The sequence below is a fragment of the Pseudopipra pipra genome, chromosome 7 (assembly GCF_036250125.1).
Source record: "Pseudopipra pipra isolate bDixPip1 chromosome 7, bDixPip1.hap1, whole genome shotgun sequence".
NCBI classification, from domain to species: Eukaryota; Metazoa; Chordata; class Aves; order Passeriformes; family Pipridae; genus Pseudopipra; species Pseudopipra pipra.
In genome coordinates, this window is record NC_087555.1 from 12,147,162 (window position 1) to 12,164,995 (window position 17,834).

Sequence of the window (17,834 nt, forward strand, 5' to 3'; positions counted from 1 at the left end):
GTGCAAGGAAAACAGTACTCTGGAAATATTCCAGGAATGAGGAGTTGAGAAAGAGAGCGTGAAACTACACGTTTCAATCATCATGGTGGGAGTTTTTGCAAGATTCTGAGGAGCCCAAAACTGCTAGAATGCATTTGTATTAGCAAAAAGCAAAAGAAAGAATAACTGTGTTCACACAATCTTCATTTCTCAGAAATAAACTTTCCTCAGAGTAATAAAACAAAACTTGCTGAATCACCAAGTTACTGGACAGGTTTTTAAACTACTTTTTTTTGTTGCAATCAGAGGTGATAACAGAAATCAATTATTTACTAGGTACTGTGAATTTTATCTCTCAGAACCACTGTGACAAATTTCTTACTGTAACTATTAAAAAAAAAGAAGAAATAGATGTCTACACAACACCTGAAATGACAAAAGAAGTTCTCACAATTTCACTGTAAATTTTGCATATTAGGCCACAGAGTGGCAGGTGTCCTCACAGGACAGGAGTTAGGTAGGGACTGCCAGACTGCACTGCAAGATTTTGGATTAGTTTTCTGTCTAATGGATTTAGGGTTTTATCTTCTTCCCTTCACTCCTAATTACATGTCTTTATGTCTTTTTTTTTCCCCAAAAAAACAGAAAACATAGTATTTTGTCAATAAGGTGCAAACAGCTCTTGAGCCTTCATGTTGAGCATTTTCTGATGCTTACCAAGACAGGGGTACTTGACTGTTCTGCTATAGCATCAAAACAGTGTTGTTGAACCATTTTCCACACCACAAAAACTCACGTTTCCCATCCCTGATTATGAGTTTATGCCACCCCTACATCATTAACATTAAAAACCTTTTGGTCAACATGTTTAGCAATTTTTACTTGCAATCTAGAATTTTTACCTGATTGAGAAATTAGACAGATTTGTGAGGGATTAGTTCCATGCACAGAAAATAAAGCTTGACCTTAAAGGTAAATCAGGCAAGTGCCCAACATAAATGGAAGCCCATGCATCATGGAACAAACAGAGCATGGAAATTGGCTTACTTGGTTCTGGCACTGTAGACAATGAACAGGAGAGACTACAGCACTGTCAAGGCTGCTCCCACACAACTGAACATGGATGGATGACAAAAAAAAAAATCTTCCACTTAAAAGTTGAGAGCCATCACAGTGAAAAACACTTGGAAACTACAAAAACACCATAGCTTCATTACACTTTTTCATTTGTGAAAAGAGTAACACTGTCACATCTGCAAGAGGAGTTATAGCAAATTATGAGCTAGTTATTAGGTACCAACCTGTTCAGGTTCTGTACAGATGTTTTTATCCAGGCTCTCATTTAATGAGTGATCTGACAAACCAATTAAGTACTCTTTCACCTCTTTTTTGTCTGGGAACAGAATACTTCCAGGACTAGAAATTCCACTACCTTCCTGTCCATCGTTGCTGGAAAGCACACTTGGCCCATCAGATTCTAAACCAACAAGCCTCTGTTCTTCCACAGGTGGTTTCTGACTGTCGTCACTTGGGCCACCTGTTACACTTTTCCCTTCGAGGGTCTCCGATGAGGGACACAAGACATGGTTTTCTGGTGGGTTATCAGACAGTGCTACACCCAGTGGGCAGCAGTGACTATCTGAAATGATTACATGGTCTTCCTTGTCCGTCATGGTAATAAGAGGCTGACTGCAATGATTGCATCTTTCTGGGATAGGCTTCATTTCCTGCACAGGGAGACATTGTACTAGAGCCAGGCTGTGGTGGGCTCCACAAGCAATCTGGAGCACAACACGTCCTGCCAGGTGCTCCACCTTCTGTGGCTTTGTCACTGGGAAAGTTGTTGTTATGAGCCCGAGTTGGCAGCCACTCCCCCAAGCCCATATCTCTCTGCTCAGAGATAGTGCCAGTGTGTGCTCCTCTCCACATGCCAGCTGCAAAATCCTTACTGATATCAGAGGACTTGTTTCAGAATCACAAATACTGACGAGCTGTGGCTCTGGCACACACGGCTGATTAGCAGCTGCACACTGGCCAGCAGAGTTGTTGCCCCACATGTACACCACACCACTTTCTGTCACGGCTCCGTTATGGAAGCTGCCAGCTGCCACTGTAATAACACGATGTCCAAGCAAAGTATTTTCTAAGATAGGACTATTAACACATGACTCTTCCAGTCCTGATCTCCAGGGCAGCTTTCCAAAACTGTAGACCTCTCCACCTGGAAGGGGGAGAAAAAAAATCTTAGCATGAGTGTAAAAGCAATTTTTAAACCAACACAAATTTTTAAATCAACACAAAGTATCTTTATCTGAAGACACTTCAGATAAACAGATATCAATTCCCAGCTTACTGTAGGCTCAGCAGAACTATGGCTATTGATATATGAAGACTGCTGGTTGCTCTCTGTTACTGCTGTTAAGTTCTATACCTCAAGTTAATGTCACCCTGTGCACGCATGCACTGCTGAAATAAGTAATGCTTTTCCACTAAAAATTCTACTGTAGTCAAGTTAAGTGTATTTATTGGTCCTTTCTATTCTAAGAACATGCAACGTATTAAGGACATACAAACGCACAACACAGTACAGAGCTCATCTTCCCAAACAGAGACCTGCTATCACCAAACTGTACTGTTTGCACCCTGCACTAAAACAGGATTGCCCTATCAGGGAGAGAAGGTGTGTTAATTTTTAAAATTAACAGTTGTTTTCCACAGTGATAGAAAAACGGTAAATCACATCCACAAACAACATCCCTCATGGGGTAAGAACACACATGCAAAAAGTCCCTTTAAATTATGAAAGAAACACATTCTTTAAAAAAAACACTGGATGTCCATAACAACTCCAGTAGAGGAGAGGTATTTATAGCAGGCTCACCAATAACCTGGAAACTTTCCTTCAAGAAGGTCAAAGAAAAATCAAAGAAGCAACTTCCAGCTGCATCTTTACTGTATGTCCACTGAATAGTACAAGGATGGACCAAGGTACACAAACACTTAAGGAACTGGCTTTTAGAAATGCCTCAATTCACAGACTCAAACTGCTCACAAACCAAGACTCTCTAATGCCTGTACTAACTACAGACTTTTCCAGAAGCAGAGAAGACAAAGCTATTATGCATCAAGAGAAACCTCTTGTACTTTTTTGAATGAAAGACTTCAAAAGAAACCTCATTTTGAGTTAACATGGTTCAGATTACATTAATTAACATCTTTAGAGGGTAAAATCCAGAGCCATTGTTAAGAAAAAAAAATAACAATATGAAAGAAGAATCTATGCATATAAAACTGTGTTGAAATAGAAATAATTTATAACTAAGAATGAAGTAAAGGCAAAGTTAAAAATCCAGCAATTTAAAAGTTGTGTATGAGACACAGACAAAATGAAAAGAACATGTGAAAGAAAACTTGACAATAACTGAAGCTTGTTATTGCATCAGATATTTACAATTAAGATGCTTATTACCTTCTGTTAGAAGTAATCCATGATGTATTCCAAGGGCTGCCTGTAATACAGTCTTGCCACTGAGTCCTAGAAGCCTTTCTGGAGTTACAGAGCAGGAACCAGCCTTCCAGACATAGACCAGGCCTCTCTCTTTGGCTCCTTCTGCCTCTTCTGAGCTACAAAGATTGGAGGAGATTGGAACACCATAAGCATGAAGTTTTATGTAGTTTAGTAATGCAGAGTTTGCTTTTCACATATGTAGGAAAGACTTCATAGTTCAGGCATTTGTTTCACTTTCAGGAAGACAATATATTTAAATTAATATTAATAATTATCAAATTGTAAATTAAATGTTATTTAAATGTAAAAAATACGTATCTTCTGTTTGAAACCATTAGCTTTCTTTTTCATTTATACTTTACCATGTACCAATTGCTCCCATTCAAAACATTACACCTGTAAAAGCTCATCCTTTATATACTTTCATTTCTACCCTTAGAGACAAAAATGAGGTTTTGACTGTTTGGGTTTTTTTCCTTTTTTAATTCTTAATGAGTTTCTCAGATTCAAATGACCCAGTCATTCAAATCAATTGAAGCACAAAAAAAAAAATCCTGAAACACAGTGCAAGTATCTGGGCTTGCAGGAGTGACTGGAACTATCCAAAGCTGGTTTAACACTTCAACACACTCTGGTTTGAATGTTCAGTCAGCAACTCCTCCAGCTCGGCACAAAGAAATTCCTCAAAACATTGACAACAAACCCACAGTTTTAACAATTTGTGGAATGTCTTGATTTAAACACAAGAAGTCATTTTAAGCATCGCTATATACTCACAGCATTTCCAGTTAATTTAAGAGTCATCTTTAAATTTATTTAAAACTTTATAAAGAATAGATTGTTATATACCCTGTAGGGAAAAGTAGGTTTAGCTCCTTATTTGCCAAAAGTCAAGTCATTTACTCCCTGCATAAATAAGTTCTTGCAGCTTGGCATGAACTTGTGAAGTTTATATATATATAAGACAGGCATGAAAAGCTTTGATGGAATGGCAATCTCTGTCTAGAAAAAAAAGGCAAAAGAAATAAAATGTACTCCAAACCTGAATCAAACCCAGAAAAAGTTGGTCTGATAGGCTGCCCTGGGGACAACTTACACAAGCAGCTCTATTCATGCAGATTTACATTTTTTTAAACTACAAATTTTGCTAGCTTTGGTGCATAGGATGAACAATATCTTTACACAATGTACATCTGAAATGTTCAAGATGAAAATAACTAAGAGATTAAATTATCTCTCTTAGCTCCTGAGCCCATCCCCAACATTTTTACTTTTTTCTACAAAACAGAAAGAAAAAAAAAAAGAAGAAAAAAAAATCAAAAAAAGTGACAGTCAAGAACTCTTCTAAAATTCAGGTCAATTATTTAATCCAAAAAACAAATACAGAATTAAAATGCAGAGTCCGTCTTGCATTTTAAATACAAAGGACTTGTTTTTAGAGTAGAAGTAAATTAAAGAGGAACCAATCAAGTAATATATAGGCCAGGGGAAAAAAACCCTAAAAAATCCAATATCAATATTAGGACATTTAACCTAAAATCAAAATACAGATTTTACTCAGATGGGCAAAGCACACCAAGGAACATAACAGAGTAATATAGAGAGTTTTCATCAATACACTGTGCATTAAAGGCAGTCCTGCTGTTTGGGCTTTTATCCATTTAATAAGTCTTCAGAAAACAGCATAAAACAGATTTGGACATTCACATAACAGGATTTATTACAAAAACAGCTGACCTCTGCCAGGTATCTTAGTGAAACAAACAAGGAAGGAAAGAACAGTCTACTGCAGGGCTACTGACCCAGGATCAAAATTCCCAGGTGCAGGTAACAGATATGAGTTGCTGTTCACCTGCAAACGTTACTTTCAAGGTTTTAGCCTGTGGCTCTGCCTTCACACGTTCCAACAATCAACTAAGTTGCTGTTGTAATAAGTTTAGTGTTCCAGACACAACTGAAACTGTAGCTAAATTAATCTTCTTCCCTTTAGTGTAAATTACATAAAGAGTATGCCCATATCACTAAATTTTCGGGGATGATCCCGAGCTGGCATTTTCCAGGAAGCCTCTGTGGTTTTGCGGAGCTGCTCGTTCTCACCTTCTTTCCTGTGAGTCCATCTGTCAGTGGCAGCACTCCATCACCACCAAATCCTTCCTCTTTCAAAAGGAACAATACAATTTTCACAAACTGGAAAACATAAAAACCAGTTATTTAGTGCAAATAACGTTAACCACCACCAACAACAACGGCACAAAGCTTCAAGTCTTGTGTTAAATAAATAAGCACTTACACAACACTAGGATGGCTGAAGTATTTATATTTAGTTCACTCACACTGAGTTGGCAGACAAAAGCTAAACAGCCAGACTTGTCCTACCTACTCATCTCACAATAGGTCTACAGTAAGGACAGAATGAACAAAACCTAGTTTAATGGCAGAAATTTACATCAAACTCTATATAATTCTCATTATACCGCTCAAGAAACATCAAATTGACCCATTTTCAGTCTAAATAAAACAGAAATCTATGCTTGGCTAAATTTAAGGTAAACAGATTTGCATGAGCAGAAAATGATTAGGAGTTGAATTCACGATTGCATTCCTGAACCAAAGCACACATCACCATTTAAAGGTGCAGTTTTGTCAAAGTCTAGGCAGAAGTGCAGAAAGCCAAGACAGACCTTAAAACATTTCTTCATGCAAATTGGCAGCAGAGTACTTATGAAGGTATGATATGACTACAGAAGACAGAGAGAAAAAAAGTGACTGCTCTAGTTATGATTTTATTCTTTCAGATTTTGAATTTTGCAAGTTCACCCTCACAACCTTTCCACCTCCATGAAGATGCCTTTGTATTACTTTTCTTGGAATAAAACAAAGCTACAGTTAATCTCTGTTTCTTACAAGCTGTTTGGCTTTTTTAATATTGAAAGAATTGCAATTTCCCTGGATCTACTGCCTTACTTGATGAAGTATTAAAAATTTTAGTAACATTAATGCATGTGTGTAATCATATTTAATAAGTTTCATAAAAGCTTTAGACCTTTTGTTTTTTTATAGTCGCTGTCTGATATCCACTGTAACAAAATCAGAAAATAATTTTGTTAATATAACAGTCTTTTAAGATTATATATCTTCAATAAAGACACAGAATGAGTAGCCTGAAGCTCTTGCACACGGTAAATAGAAATAGAATATGGCCAGTCTGGATTACAAGAGACAATATATAATTAAAATAACTAAAAACCCTCCAATACTCCCACTAGAATGCTCTGAATAATGAATTACCATGCAGACTTTTACAGACAGAAAGAACAACATAGCATACCAAACACTTCCAGTTTTTCAAACACAGGCCACTAAAAATAGTGATTTGGGCTTTGGGGCTGGCACAGAACACACCACAAGAAGATAAAGAGCCATGAAAATATGAAATCAAATTCATTTCATAGAACAGTATTGAGAAGTCATATACACCTTGCTTTAAAAAAAACCCAAAAAACCAAAAAAAACCAGAACATACTTTCTAGGAACAGAAACATTTGTCACCAGAAGGATACTGCTTTCAAGATGTGCCTGTCTCTCCTGCCTCAACTACAAAAGAAAAAAAACACCTACAATTGTAAAAGTTAACTTTTAAAATATTAACAGAGGAAGTCTCACAAATATAAGGAAACTGTCATGCAATGCTTCAGTAACAGAGGTGTTGATGAAACATCAAAGGAAAATGGAAGCGCTTTTTTGGAACCTGAACTTTGTGATGTGTTCTTGCTCAGAGTAAGTACATTTGTGGTTTTCTTCAGCCTACTCAAAACCACCCAACCTACCATTCATTCTCTTGAAAATGCTGGCATTCTCCTCTGTGAAGAACTCTTAGCTTCACATAAAAATATCCAACGGATCCGTGAATCCGAGGTGGAAGCTTTGATAGTCATCGAAGTACCAACAATTATGTGATTTACACTGCACATAGTTATTCAAGATCTAGGAACTGAGGCTTAAAATTCTTGACTTCTATAATTTATGGACTTTTTTTAAGGGCTCAAAGAATTGTTTTCTTTTTCTTGAGCTTCAACTGCAAGAAAAATTCACTGTAATTGTCACAAAATCTTCTGACAATAACAAAATAAAGTTAAAGCCAGGCATCTGGATCAGCTGTTTTGCAACATCTCCCTTCAAAGCCAAATTGAAAAACAATTTATCTAATTATTAATTAAGAAACCTGCAACAGTGGTGAACTAGAAATTAAGAGAGTGATATGATGACGGTGATAGATCTTTTCTTTACAAAAGCTCACACTCAAGGTTGCATTACTTGTGCATATAAGGGAAAATGATAGTCCAACTGGGTTTTTTTCCACAGATGAGACATCTTTAAGGCATTTTAAAATCACTTGCAAGTTCAGTGCAAGTTTTCATTCAATCCTAGGACAGCACAACATTATTTCCATTTTACAGCTAATGCAAAATACAGGTCACCACAGCTACAAACTAAGTGAAGTAACTGTAAACAGTACGTTTATTAGTTCCAGTAGAAACATGTAATTTTCCTTGCTGATTTTCACATTCATATAATAGCACATTATAACATTACAGATGCATTGTTTCTTTTCCACTATGATCACCTGAATTGTTATTAGAAATAGAAGTGCAGAAGAGAAGAGTCAGCCACAACACAGCACTCTGGTGGTGTGGAAGCTCGGTGTGGAACCAGCACCTTCACTGCTCTGCCCATAATTTTACTTTCTACATTTTTGCTTCAAGAGTGCAAGAGGAAAACAGCAAGGAGTGCCAAAGAGTGCCAATTATGAAATATTTGTGCTACAGACAGATGGTCACTAGCATGACACTGATGTCATACTTTCCCCTCACGGAGTAGAAGGCTAATGCAAATTCTCCAGAAATCAAACACTGCCACACCATAACAACTGCTATGGTCAGGAATGACGTGAGGCAAACATGACTATCATTACTACAGGACTGTGCTCTTCACTGACCATTTCTACACAAGCATCAGAGATATGAAGGTAACCTTACACTGAATGCTAAACACCAACAACTGCTACGGCCCTGGCTTTCAGAAATACCAGAACTCCCACAAGCTTTATGTACTTATTTACTTGCTGTTGTTAATAAACATTGCAAATACTTCTACAGCTTTCAGACGTGTTTACTTACATACTGCCAAATATGTTCTTAATCAAGTTGTTGCATCATATGTAGCAATAACCTATGGGACCAAGACTGCATTTTTTTATACAGAATTACCTACTCCAAGCTTCTTCATTCAAACCAGAATTGTCAACACCAGTCTGGCCTACACACATAATTTATTGTTGCTAACTTACAATGAGTTACCAGTTCAAGAAGCCCTTGTGTTTTGGTCAGCACTAACTAGGTACAACCGCTGCTTTTAACATTGTGTGATTAAGATCTGCTCAGAACAAAACAAAACAACTTGCTACTGAAAGACAGTAGCGATCCCTTCAGATGAGGGCTCAAAGCTTTTAATGCCAGTTCCAGTGAGTGCAGGATGGCAGCAAACAAAATACAACAGTAAAGGAAGCAGTAAAAAAAGATAAAAAAACCCCCAAGGACAACAAAGAAAGGGCCTGGTATCAGCTAAAAGTACACAGCTGAAAGTTATCTGCTACAGCATGCAATCAGCAATTTAAAATTTACCAAACTCATAAGAGACTAAAAAATTTGTGACCGTCCTTCTGCCACTTTTCCTTTTGAAATAACACCCTAATTTAGCACATTGTCAGGTGCTTCCCCTTCTGAAGACAGTTCACTCTGCAGAAACTGGAAGATTCTAGGTATAGGTAGTTTTTATAAACTGCTGCCCTACAGCAGCAGTGATTAATCACCGACCATCTACGACCAGTCCAGCTGCTCCCCAGTGCCTCACCAACGTCTTGGTTCTGGGAGAGGAGGTCTGTGATAGTGACAGCGAGCTACGCCACCTGTACACGATACTGCAGCCACACCGGGACTGTCCCTCAATACACTCCAAAAGCTGAAACTGCGTTTACTCCTGAGCGACCACGCCACGCAAAGGGAGAGGAGTTTTAAACGAAACAGCGATGAAGAGCACGCTATTTACACTTTAGAGGTCTCTTCGCAGCAAGAGGGAGGAGACCTTTCAGATCCCACATCTCAGCGTGCTGTCCCAGCCCCAGAGCGCGGTGGCAGCCGGACAGCCGAGTCTGACCCCGCTGGGCCCGTCCCTCGCCCCCCGCCCCGCACACACCGCTCCCGTCCCGCCGCTCCGCCGGGGGAGGCGTGGGCAGCGCAGGGCGCTGTGGACAGCCCGGCCCCCGGCTCGGCTCTCCCGCTGTGCCCGCGGTCCCCCCCTCACCCGTGCCGCCCCTCCCGGCTCCGCAGTGCCCCCTCACCTGTGCCGCCCCTCCCGGCCCGGCTGTCCCCCCGGTGTCCCCTCACCTGTGCCGCCCCTCCCGGCCCGGCTGTCCCCCCGGTGTCCCCTCACCTGTGCCGCCCCTCCCGGCCCGGCTGTCCCCCCGGTGTCCCCTCACCTGTGCCGCCCCTCCCGGCCCGGCTGTCCCCCCGGTGCCCCCTCACCTGTGCCGCCCCTCCCGGCCCGGCTGTCCCCGCGCTGTCCCCTCACAGATGCCGTCCCTGCCCCGCTCTCGCGCCGCCCCTCGCGCTCAGCTGACTCACGCGGGGGCGCGGGGCGCGCGGGGGGCGGGGCCAGAGCCGGCACGCGCGCCGACGGGTCCCCGCCCGGGACAAAAGAGGCAAAAACGGGAGCGACACGTGGGTGCGTCTCCCGGGGATCTCGAGGCGCAGACGGAGAGCTCGGAACGGCCCCCACGGGTGGCGGGTCAGGAGCGGGAACGGCTCCGCAAACCCCCCTCGCTCAGCTACTGCTGTAACCGGGGGCACCGCAGCTTCCCGAGGGGCCGATCTACAGCCTTCCCTCGGGACATGCACACTATACACGTGTTTCTACTCAAACAAGTTTTGTAAAACGTACTTTAAATGTCACGTCAGCTCTCAGTAGACTATTTCTTATGTTGCCTGAAGACTTCATGTAAAAATCATGATTCCGAAGACAGGTATAGGCTCTCCTTTATAAATCCTTACATTTTCTAAGTATAGCTATTAAACATTTCTGATAGAGTGTTTCGTCCACTAACTGGAATGATTACTTCATATTTTTTTCAATAACCACAGCCACTAGCTATTACCATGCTTTCTTCATTTATCAGCTCTTGCTAACTGGCAAAAGTTGGATGACTTCATAACAGAGTATTTCCCCTCTCTTCCCTTACACAAAATGTACCCAAGATTAAAATTTATAATCTTCATATTAGTTAATATGAATATTTTATATTGTCTGGGTTTTGTGGATTTATCTCTCCATTCTATTAAAATGCAAGTATTATTTGGTCATAACAAAAAAAGTGTTTTCCAGAATAAGAACCTTTGTGCAGATGTACAAACAATGCTTGCACAACCAGTTTGTTACTGATTATGTTGCATCTAGACAATCTTTCTCATGCCTAGATAGCACATCCAAATTCTGCTGTATTCTGATGGCTCAAAGAATATGTGGAAAATAAAGAGAAGACCAAAGTCCATGATGATAGCTATTTAGTAAATTATGGTTAACTGGGGAGGGTAAAAGAACATTATATGAAAGTGATCAAGCCTTCCAGGTATGTTCTTCTAGCCATGCAAAGGCTGACGACTTGGCTGCAACGAGACACAGAAATTGCTCCTGCCTTCCCAGGACATTTTTGCTTTAAAAAATCCTTTTGTTCAAGGAAAGAGTGTTATTCTTAGACATCAAAACAGTGAAGCAAAGGGAAGATTTCACATGATGCATCCTAATGAAAACTGAAGGATCTAAGGGATCACCATAAGAATACCACATTATAACACCTACTCCCTCACCCTTGTCAGCATTTTCTCTGTGTGGGTTGGGTGCTAGTCCTAGGAAGCTGCTCAGTGAGTCCTATTCATGGGGGACTTTTAACTGTCCATATCCAGGGTAAGTCCACTCTGTGTTCCTTGCTCAGTACATCATTGATGAAACCTATTTTGGGCTGGATTAATCGGTTTACTCTGGCTATTTTGACATGTGGACAAGACTATTTTCTGTCAGCTCATGGCACCCCCTAGACAATGGGGGCAGACAGGTCCCCATGCTGACGTAAATGCCAAAGCAAGGACAGTCACTGAGCAGCTCCTGCAGAAAGCACAGCTCAGCCACACTTCTCAGAGAGCTCAACTTAGAGCCCAGTGGCTAAGGCATGAAGCCTAGAACAGGCTGCTATAGAACTGCTATAGGCCTGGAGGGAAGTCAAGGTCTATTCCTGTGTGAGACCTATCACTTCATTGTCCAACATATTACACTGAGAGCTGCTTAACTGAAAGAAATATGTACAAGCAGAAAGTTTGTTTTTACTGCTTAATTCTTCAGCTTCAGGTATGAAAAAATGTTGGCTGTTTTTGGAAGGCTGAAATCAATGGAGTTACTCCAGTGGTGAATTTGGACTTTCAAAGGAAAACTGCAGAAATCACAAGACTACTTGAGGCAGAGACCTCATGCGGGTCATATGAACTGTTATTACAGACACAGAGGGAGGAGGAGGAGCAAAGGAGAAAAAAGAGATACATTTTAATTGAAACAGGACAACATGGGAGACACACTGTGTGTAAGTGCTGTCAGACCAGGATGCTGCAGCTGCTGTTCAGAGAGAAGGGGCTCCCAACACATCCAAGGCCTTCAGCATACGGAAGCAGCGACTAGAGCAGAGGTATTTAATATCACACCATGATACTTCTGCCTTGAGATAGGTTAAGCCTGGGTTCTTCCACTTGTGGGAGTGCAGAATAGTCACATTTGCTTCTAACCAGATAGCATCAAATTTTGCAGCTTCAGGCTTGTGAAGCTACTGAAAGAATCCATACCTCAGATGACAATAAATGCCTTTGATGTGATGAACAGGGAAAGCAGATTGCACTCCAGTGAGCTCTGTGCCAATGAGGGATTGTAAAACAGGGAGGGAGCCAACAACCTAGTTCTAGAGGAGGCAGCATGCCATAGATTACAAATCCTGTGTTGTATATGAGTCAAATTTTAATGCAGACACCCATTCAGTGTAGCTGCTCAGGAGGAGCTTGCAGCCTGCCTGCCATTCATTACTACCTTTTTTATAGTTGTGTAGGGTATGGCACTGCTATCCTGTATGGGCCAAATTAACAGGCTCTGTAAATTATACAATGGCAAGGAAGGGGGCAAGGGGGTTAAGGAGGAGAAGAATGCCTAAATGTAAACTTCCTGAAATTTCACTCCTGCACTTGGTTTTTAGTCCCTGCCCTAACAGCTTGTTATCTAGAGATTAATAAATCAAGGGTAAGGGGGAATAACACGCATTTAGAATTATACCAGTAGAAGCGCCCTCTGCAGTTAAATTTGTGTGTTCTGAGTGAGTGCTTCAATTTACCAACACAGGAATACACAGACAGTTGCTCCTCTTACAGACGGAGCTGAGAAACAGTACTGGAGATCTATGACTGGTGGAGACAGAGATGAAAATTAAGTGAAATGCTCAAAGCCAGTGCAGTCAAGGAGAAAAAAAAGAATCACGTGTAAAATGGGGGTTTGCCAGTGACCTAGTTTGTCACCTTTCCTTATGCCAGCTGTCAGATGTAACCAGAGAATCCCTTTTTCTATCCTCACTGCAGTCCCCACAGCTCCACACCCTCCAGAGTTGGAGGTGCAGGACACAGAGGCCTTGGAATTACACTGATCCTTCCCAGGAGCAGGATGCTGTGGAGAGGTTCAAATGGGTGAGTATGCAGCGTCCACAGAGCCGGACAGGAGATATTTCATCCTATGATTATTCCAGCCATGAATCAGTATTTAATTACTGAATGACATGCTAGTAGCTTCTTGTTCTACCCAGCAATCTAAAACAGATACCAATTTCTTCATGAAGCAGAGACAAGGCATCCCATTTGGAGCTGCCACATCCTATGTGCATCTAGAGAAGCTATGTGAAGGATCCTGTGCAACTGTGTACAAGGGGATCAGCAGGTGAGCATTTTTGCCTTCTCGCTGCCTGGTGAAAACACCTCTTACATAACATAAAGGCAAATCAAAGGTCCAGCTTTGCCTTTAACCAGGATATTTGCAAAGCCCCACCCCAATTTTTCAAGCAACTCCTCTGCTACAGCCATGGAGGCTCCATGAAGACACTTTGGTCCACAGCAGTGTGTCATGAAATTGTCTGGCTGAACCAGGAAGGTTTTCCTTGATGTGAGGGATCTCTACATGATGGAAAAATTGGGGGTGAGGCCATGCTGCCATAACACGGGACAGGAAAGCTGTGAGAGGGCAGTCTGGGAACACTGCTCAATGCCATGCTCTAGCAATACCCAGTCACTACTCTAGCCAGGTGGGCTGGCTCCCAGCTCGCTGCTCATGGAGACAAAACAGAGGAGGTTTGTAATTCCTTTCTGAGCTTGGTCTGGGTGGGTGCGTGAGCCCTGGAAGTTTTGCTAGGGTAAGTGTGGAGCACCCCAGGAGACTGTTAATGCTGTCATGCCAAGCACTGAGGTGCTTCGAGTGACCTTCCACTGTGACCTGACAGGATCAACGGCCAGCTGGTGGCATTGAAAGTGATCAGGCTGGAGACAGAGGAGGGAGTGCCCTTTACGGCCATTCGAGAAGGTAAGACATTAAGGAACATCATCCTTGAAGAGCATTTGTTTTAACCTGAAAAGGCTCCGAGTGATGCCTTTCTCGGTCCTTTCTTGCCTACTCGGTGTGCCAGCTGTCCTTCTCCCAAACCTCTTGGTTTCCTTTTCCCTCATGGAGGAGGTCTTCGTGCTGGGCAGGGTAGGCATGTGATGGACAGAGGAGGAACCTCTGGTATATGCCCTTGTGACAGATGCATCCATGCTTGTGATAAGGAAAGTGCCAGCTGCAGCCAGAGCATGTCCTTCCTAGCAGTGTAAGGGCCCTCTTACCCTGCCTGCCACCTGCTTTGTAGTTGCTTTCTCACTCCCACTAGAAACTACACAGGTTTTGCTGCTTTTACGTTGGGCAGTTGTGGACTGGAAGTGCCCTTTGCACCAGAATCTCTGCTTGCTGTTATCACAGCTGTGCCACTTTCCTGGCTGATACCTAGAGCACCACAGATCCCAGCCTGAAGAGAAATACTTTCAATAAAACTGGTATTTAGTAATATCTATCATTTCAGCCCAGTGAGAAATTCTTTTTATCAGTTGACTTTGTAGAGCACTGGGCAAAATGTCTGCAACTTGCTCAATTTCTTTGAGAAAGAAGTGCTTTTGCTTAAGTGCTTGATTTTGGCTGAATGTATTTACATGTCCCTGCAGACCAAGTTCACAAAGGCTTCTATTTTCATCTGTTGTGCAATCCCAAGAGGATCATAATCTAGATTCTTCCTTACACAGAAATATGCAACCTTTGTGCTGGCCTGTTGTCTGCTATTAGTGAAAGCTATCAATGTAAGAGGTCACACATATTTTGGGGTTTTTTTCTTACTGCAGTTCAAAACTAGGGTTGATGTTGTCACCATGGATATGGAAAGTGAGGGACCAGATGTACCAGCTTTCACAGAGCAGCCCTAGCACAGGGCTCTCATACAAGTCAACTCAGAATAACTAGAGAGGTCACTGAATCCACTCCAGGTTTATAATAGTGTAATTGAGACAAGAAGGTTTACAAAATCCTTAGTCCAACTCTGGGTGAGAGCAGAGAGATATCTAAATATGCCTATTTACAGAATGGCTTGTGTTACAGTTTCCTGTACAGTCATTTGCTGTGGTGCTTTTGCTTTGAGTTTACACTTGTAGCCCACCAGTAAAATAAGCCCTGAAAGCTTTATCTACATTGAACTAATGATGCACTAAAGATCAGCAGCCCTTTAACATGCTCTACTGGACAGGCTGAGAGTCTCAACTTCATTCATTATGGGAGAAAACAAGGGTGATCCTATGAAGAGTCCACTTTAAATAGGTCTTTTGTGTACTGCTGAGCTTCGCAGCATCTGACACCTCAAATTTACAATGTAAGTCAGTAGCAAAAACAAAGCACAAGATTTATTAACGCGGCGCATTCTCTGCTCCCCCGGAGGAATGCGCTCCCCTGACAAAGAGACACTTCACCCCGGGAAGCCCCACAGAGACAAAATGCTTAAAGCTCAGTTCAGGCAGTAGCACCTGACACCCCAGCAGGGGGTTGTAGAAGCAACCAAGTGAGGAGCAGTTCCCAGAGGCCTGAGTTCTCTCTCTTACTGTGGACCCTCTGTACTGCTCCTCTGGAGCAATAGTTCTGGTCATATGAGATTTTTGAGGTATCACAGAGCCACCTTAGCAGACCCTTTCTGCAGCTGATGGGCCCTATTCACAGTATCTTTACTAGGTTAATAGGCAATTAGGTGCACGTACTGGGGGTAGCTAAATGGACTAGCATGAGTAGTAGAGGCAGTTTAGCTGCAGCAGCACTAAGCCCTGTGTGAGACTTAATTTGCAATCTGTGCTCTTTCCAGTAGTTGTGCTGAATTAGGTATCCTTGATTGCTCAGTAGTCTCGGTACTGACATAAGGCTTGGGCCACAGCTGTGTCATACAGTTTATCTCTGGCAGTAGGGCTTTTGGATCCAAGTGAAATTGTTATGGTCACAAAAGGCAAAGTGCTAATCCAGTATAAATTTGCTTTGCCAGCATGAAAATCTTCAAATGTCTTTTTCAGGTCATTTGAAAAACAAAAAAGCAGCTTTTTGTGAGCAAAACTCATTCTGTCTCCCACGTCGGGCCCAAGCTCTGTATTGTGTGCTTCAACTAATTCAGCAGAAACAAGATTGTAAGCCCAGGCCTTATCTGAATGAAATTTGTAGGACTATGTGGTCTGACAGTAAACTAATTTGGTTTTAATCAGCTGTCTGGAACAGCTCTGAGGCTATTCTGCCATGTCAGAAGTTGAATTAAAATCTGGAGTCAGGGGCACTTGTTTTTGTTGAGCTTTGGGGCTTCTGTCTGTGCAGTTTGTGTTTACTGTCTGTGCACAGCTGGGTGGGGTTCTTCAATAGTGCCAGGAATCTACAGGAAAAGCAAACCCAGCTCCACTTCTTCTCCACATCCCTCTTCTGTACAGAGCTACTGCAACTATTGTCCCACACCTAAGGTAGCAAATGATGAAGCTGTGCATGCTCTTCCCCCCATAAAGACTATCCTTGAGACTTTTTGCTGAGCTGCTTTCCTGAGTGTGCTGGCTGGAGCCTGCTCTACCATGACAAACCTAAGGCATGTCTGAAAGGCTCAGAAGACTGTAGCTTTTGTCTTAGCACAAGTCAGTGCTCTGTGAACTATATGGAGGCAGAGACTCTTCCATGTGCTGCCCCCTCCATCACCACACCCTAGATGTGCTGAGACTTGGCAAAGGCATGTCAAGACCTAAAGACCGGGGACATACAGTTGCAATAATGGCTTTAGACAATTAGGCTGAAAGAAAAAAGTGTGCCAAATTGTATAAATACGAACAAGTTACTATTCACTCAGGAATTTCCTAATCTCTGTTCTTAGAGTTTTAAATCAGAAACAGTAACCAATATGCACAGAACTAAAACTCAGAATTCAGCTTACACATACAGTGATTTTTTTTGGCAGATTTTTACACCCTGTTATTGTGAAGCTGGAAACTGGTAGAAACCCAGCTTTTCCCCAAATTCTCTCCTAAGGGTCCTGCTGGGGGCACATGCCAGGAGGTGGATGGGAGAAGCTCAGTGACAGGCTGGGGGCTGCTGCATTCTGGCTCTGGGAGCTTCCAGCTCCTGTCTCTCAGCATTTACCTTGAAATTACTTCTCCTCAGCTTATGACAGCTGGGAACTGTGAAATGCTATTTCTAACAGAGGCAAGATCCCACCTCTGAGAGAAGGATGGGTTCCTGCCAAGCCTGGAGCACTGATGCTTGCTTCTCTAAGGACCTCCTCCTTCTCCATCCTCCTTCAGACTCAGTATCTACCACTTCTTACAGAACTTCTGAGTCTGGACTATTACTCCCCAGTTTTTTACTTTCACTGCCTTGTTCTCTGCACTATGTCCTTCCACTTCCAGCAGCAGTGGTTAAGTTGATCATCCTTTTGTGTTTTCCCAGCTTCTCTTCTCAAGGGTTTGAAACATGCCAACATTGTACTGCTTCATGACATTATCCAGACCAAGGAGACACTAACATTTGTCCTTGAGTACATGGTGAGTTGATGTTTTTCTCGCTTCCTGTGGAGCTCGTACTGGGAAGTATTGGGAAGCGGCTGCATAATGAATTTACTGCATTATGAGACATCTACAAA

General features: G+C 42.1%; 2 protein-coding genes across 8 annotated transcripts in view; one reads left to right on the forward strand and one right to left on the reverse strand.

The window, feature by feature from the left end:
- ALS2 (alsin Rho guanine nucleotide exchange factor ALS2) overlaps window positions 1–17,834 on the reverse strand; it is a 56,439-nt gene that overhangs the window by 29,196 nt on the left and 9,409 nt on the right. For 3 of the 7 annotated variants that reach the window (XM_064661970.1, XM_064661971.1, XM_064661966.1), the window contains exons 2-4: window positions 5,585–5,674; window positions 3,449–3,603; window positions 1,281–2,200 (exon numbers count right to left, since the gene is read on the reverse strand). In XM_064661970.1, the coding sequence (XP_064518040.1) occupies window positions 1,281–2,200; window positions 3,449–3,603; window positions 5,585–5,604 (1,095 nt within the window). In that variant the 5' untranslated portion in view covers window positions 5,605–5,674. Of the gene's footprint in view, window positions 1–1,280; window positions 2,201–3,448; window positions 3,604–5,584; window positions 5,675–9,884; window positions 9,945–10,022; window positions 10,044–10,068; window positions 10,161–17,834 lie in introns of those variants that run through there. The other 4 variants (XM_064661972.1, XM_064661968.1, XM_064661969.1 and 1 more) reach the window with 4 other exon arrangements.
- Window positions 11,948–17,834, forward strand: part of CDK15 (cyclin dependent kinase 15) — a 40,424-nt gene continuing 34,537 nt past the window's right edge. The window contains exons 1-5 of the mRNA XM_064662042.1: window positions 11,948–12,272; window positions 13,159–13,308; window positions 13,458–13,555; window positions 14,112–14,191; window positions 17,642–17,736. Coding sequence (XP_064518112.1) covers window positions 12,153–12,272; window positions 13,159–13,308; window positions 13,458–13,555; window positions 14,112–14,191; window positions 17,642–17,736 — 543 coding nt within the window. The 5' untranslated portion in view covers window positions 11,948–12,152. The remainder of the gene's footprint in view (window positions 12,273–13,158; window positions 13,309–13,457; window positions 13,556–14,111; window positions 14,192–17,641; window positions 17,737–17,834) is intronic.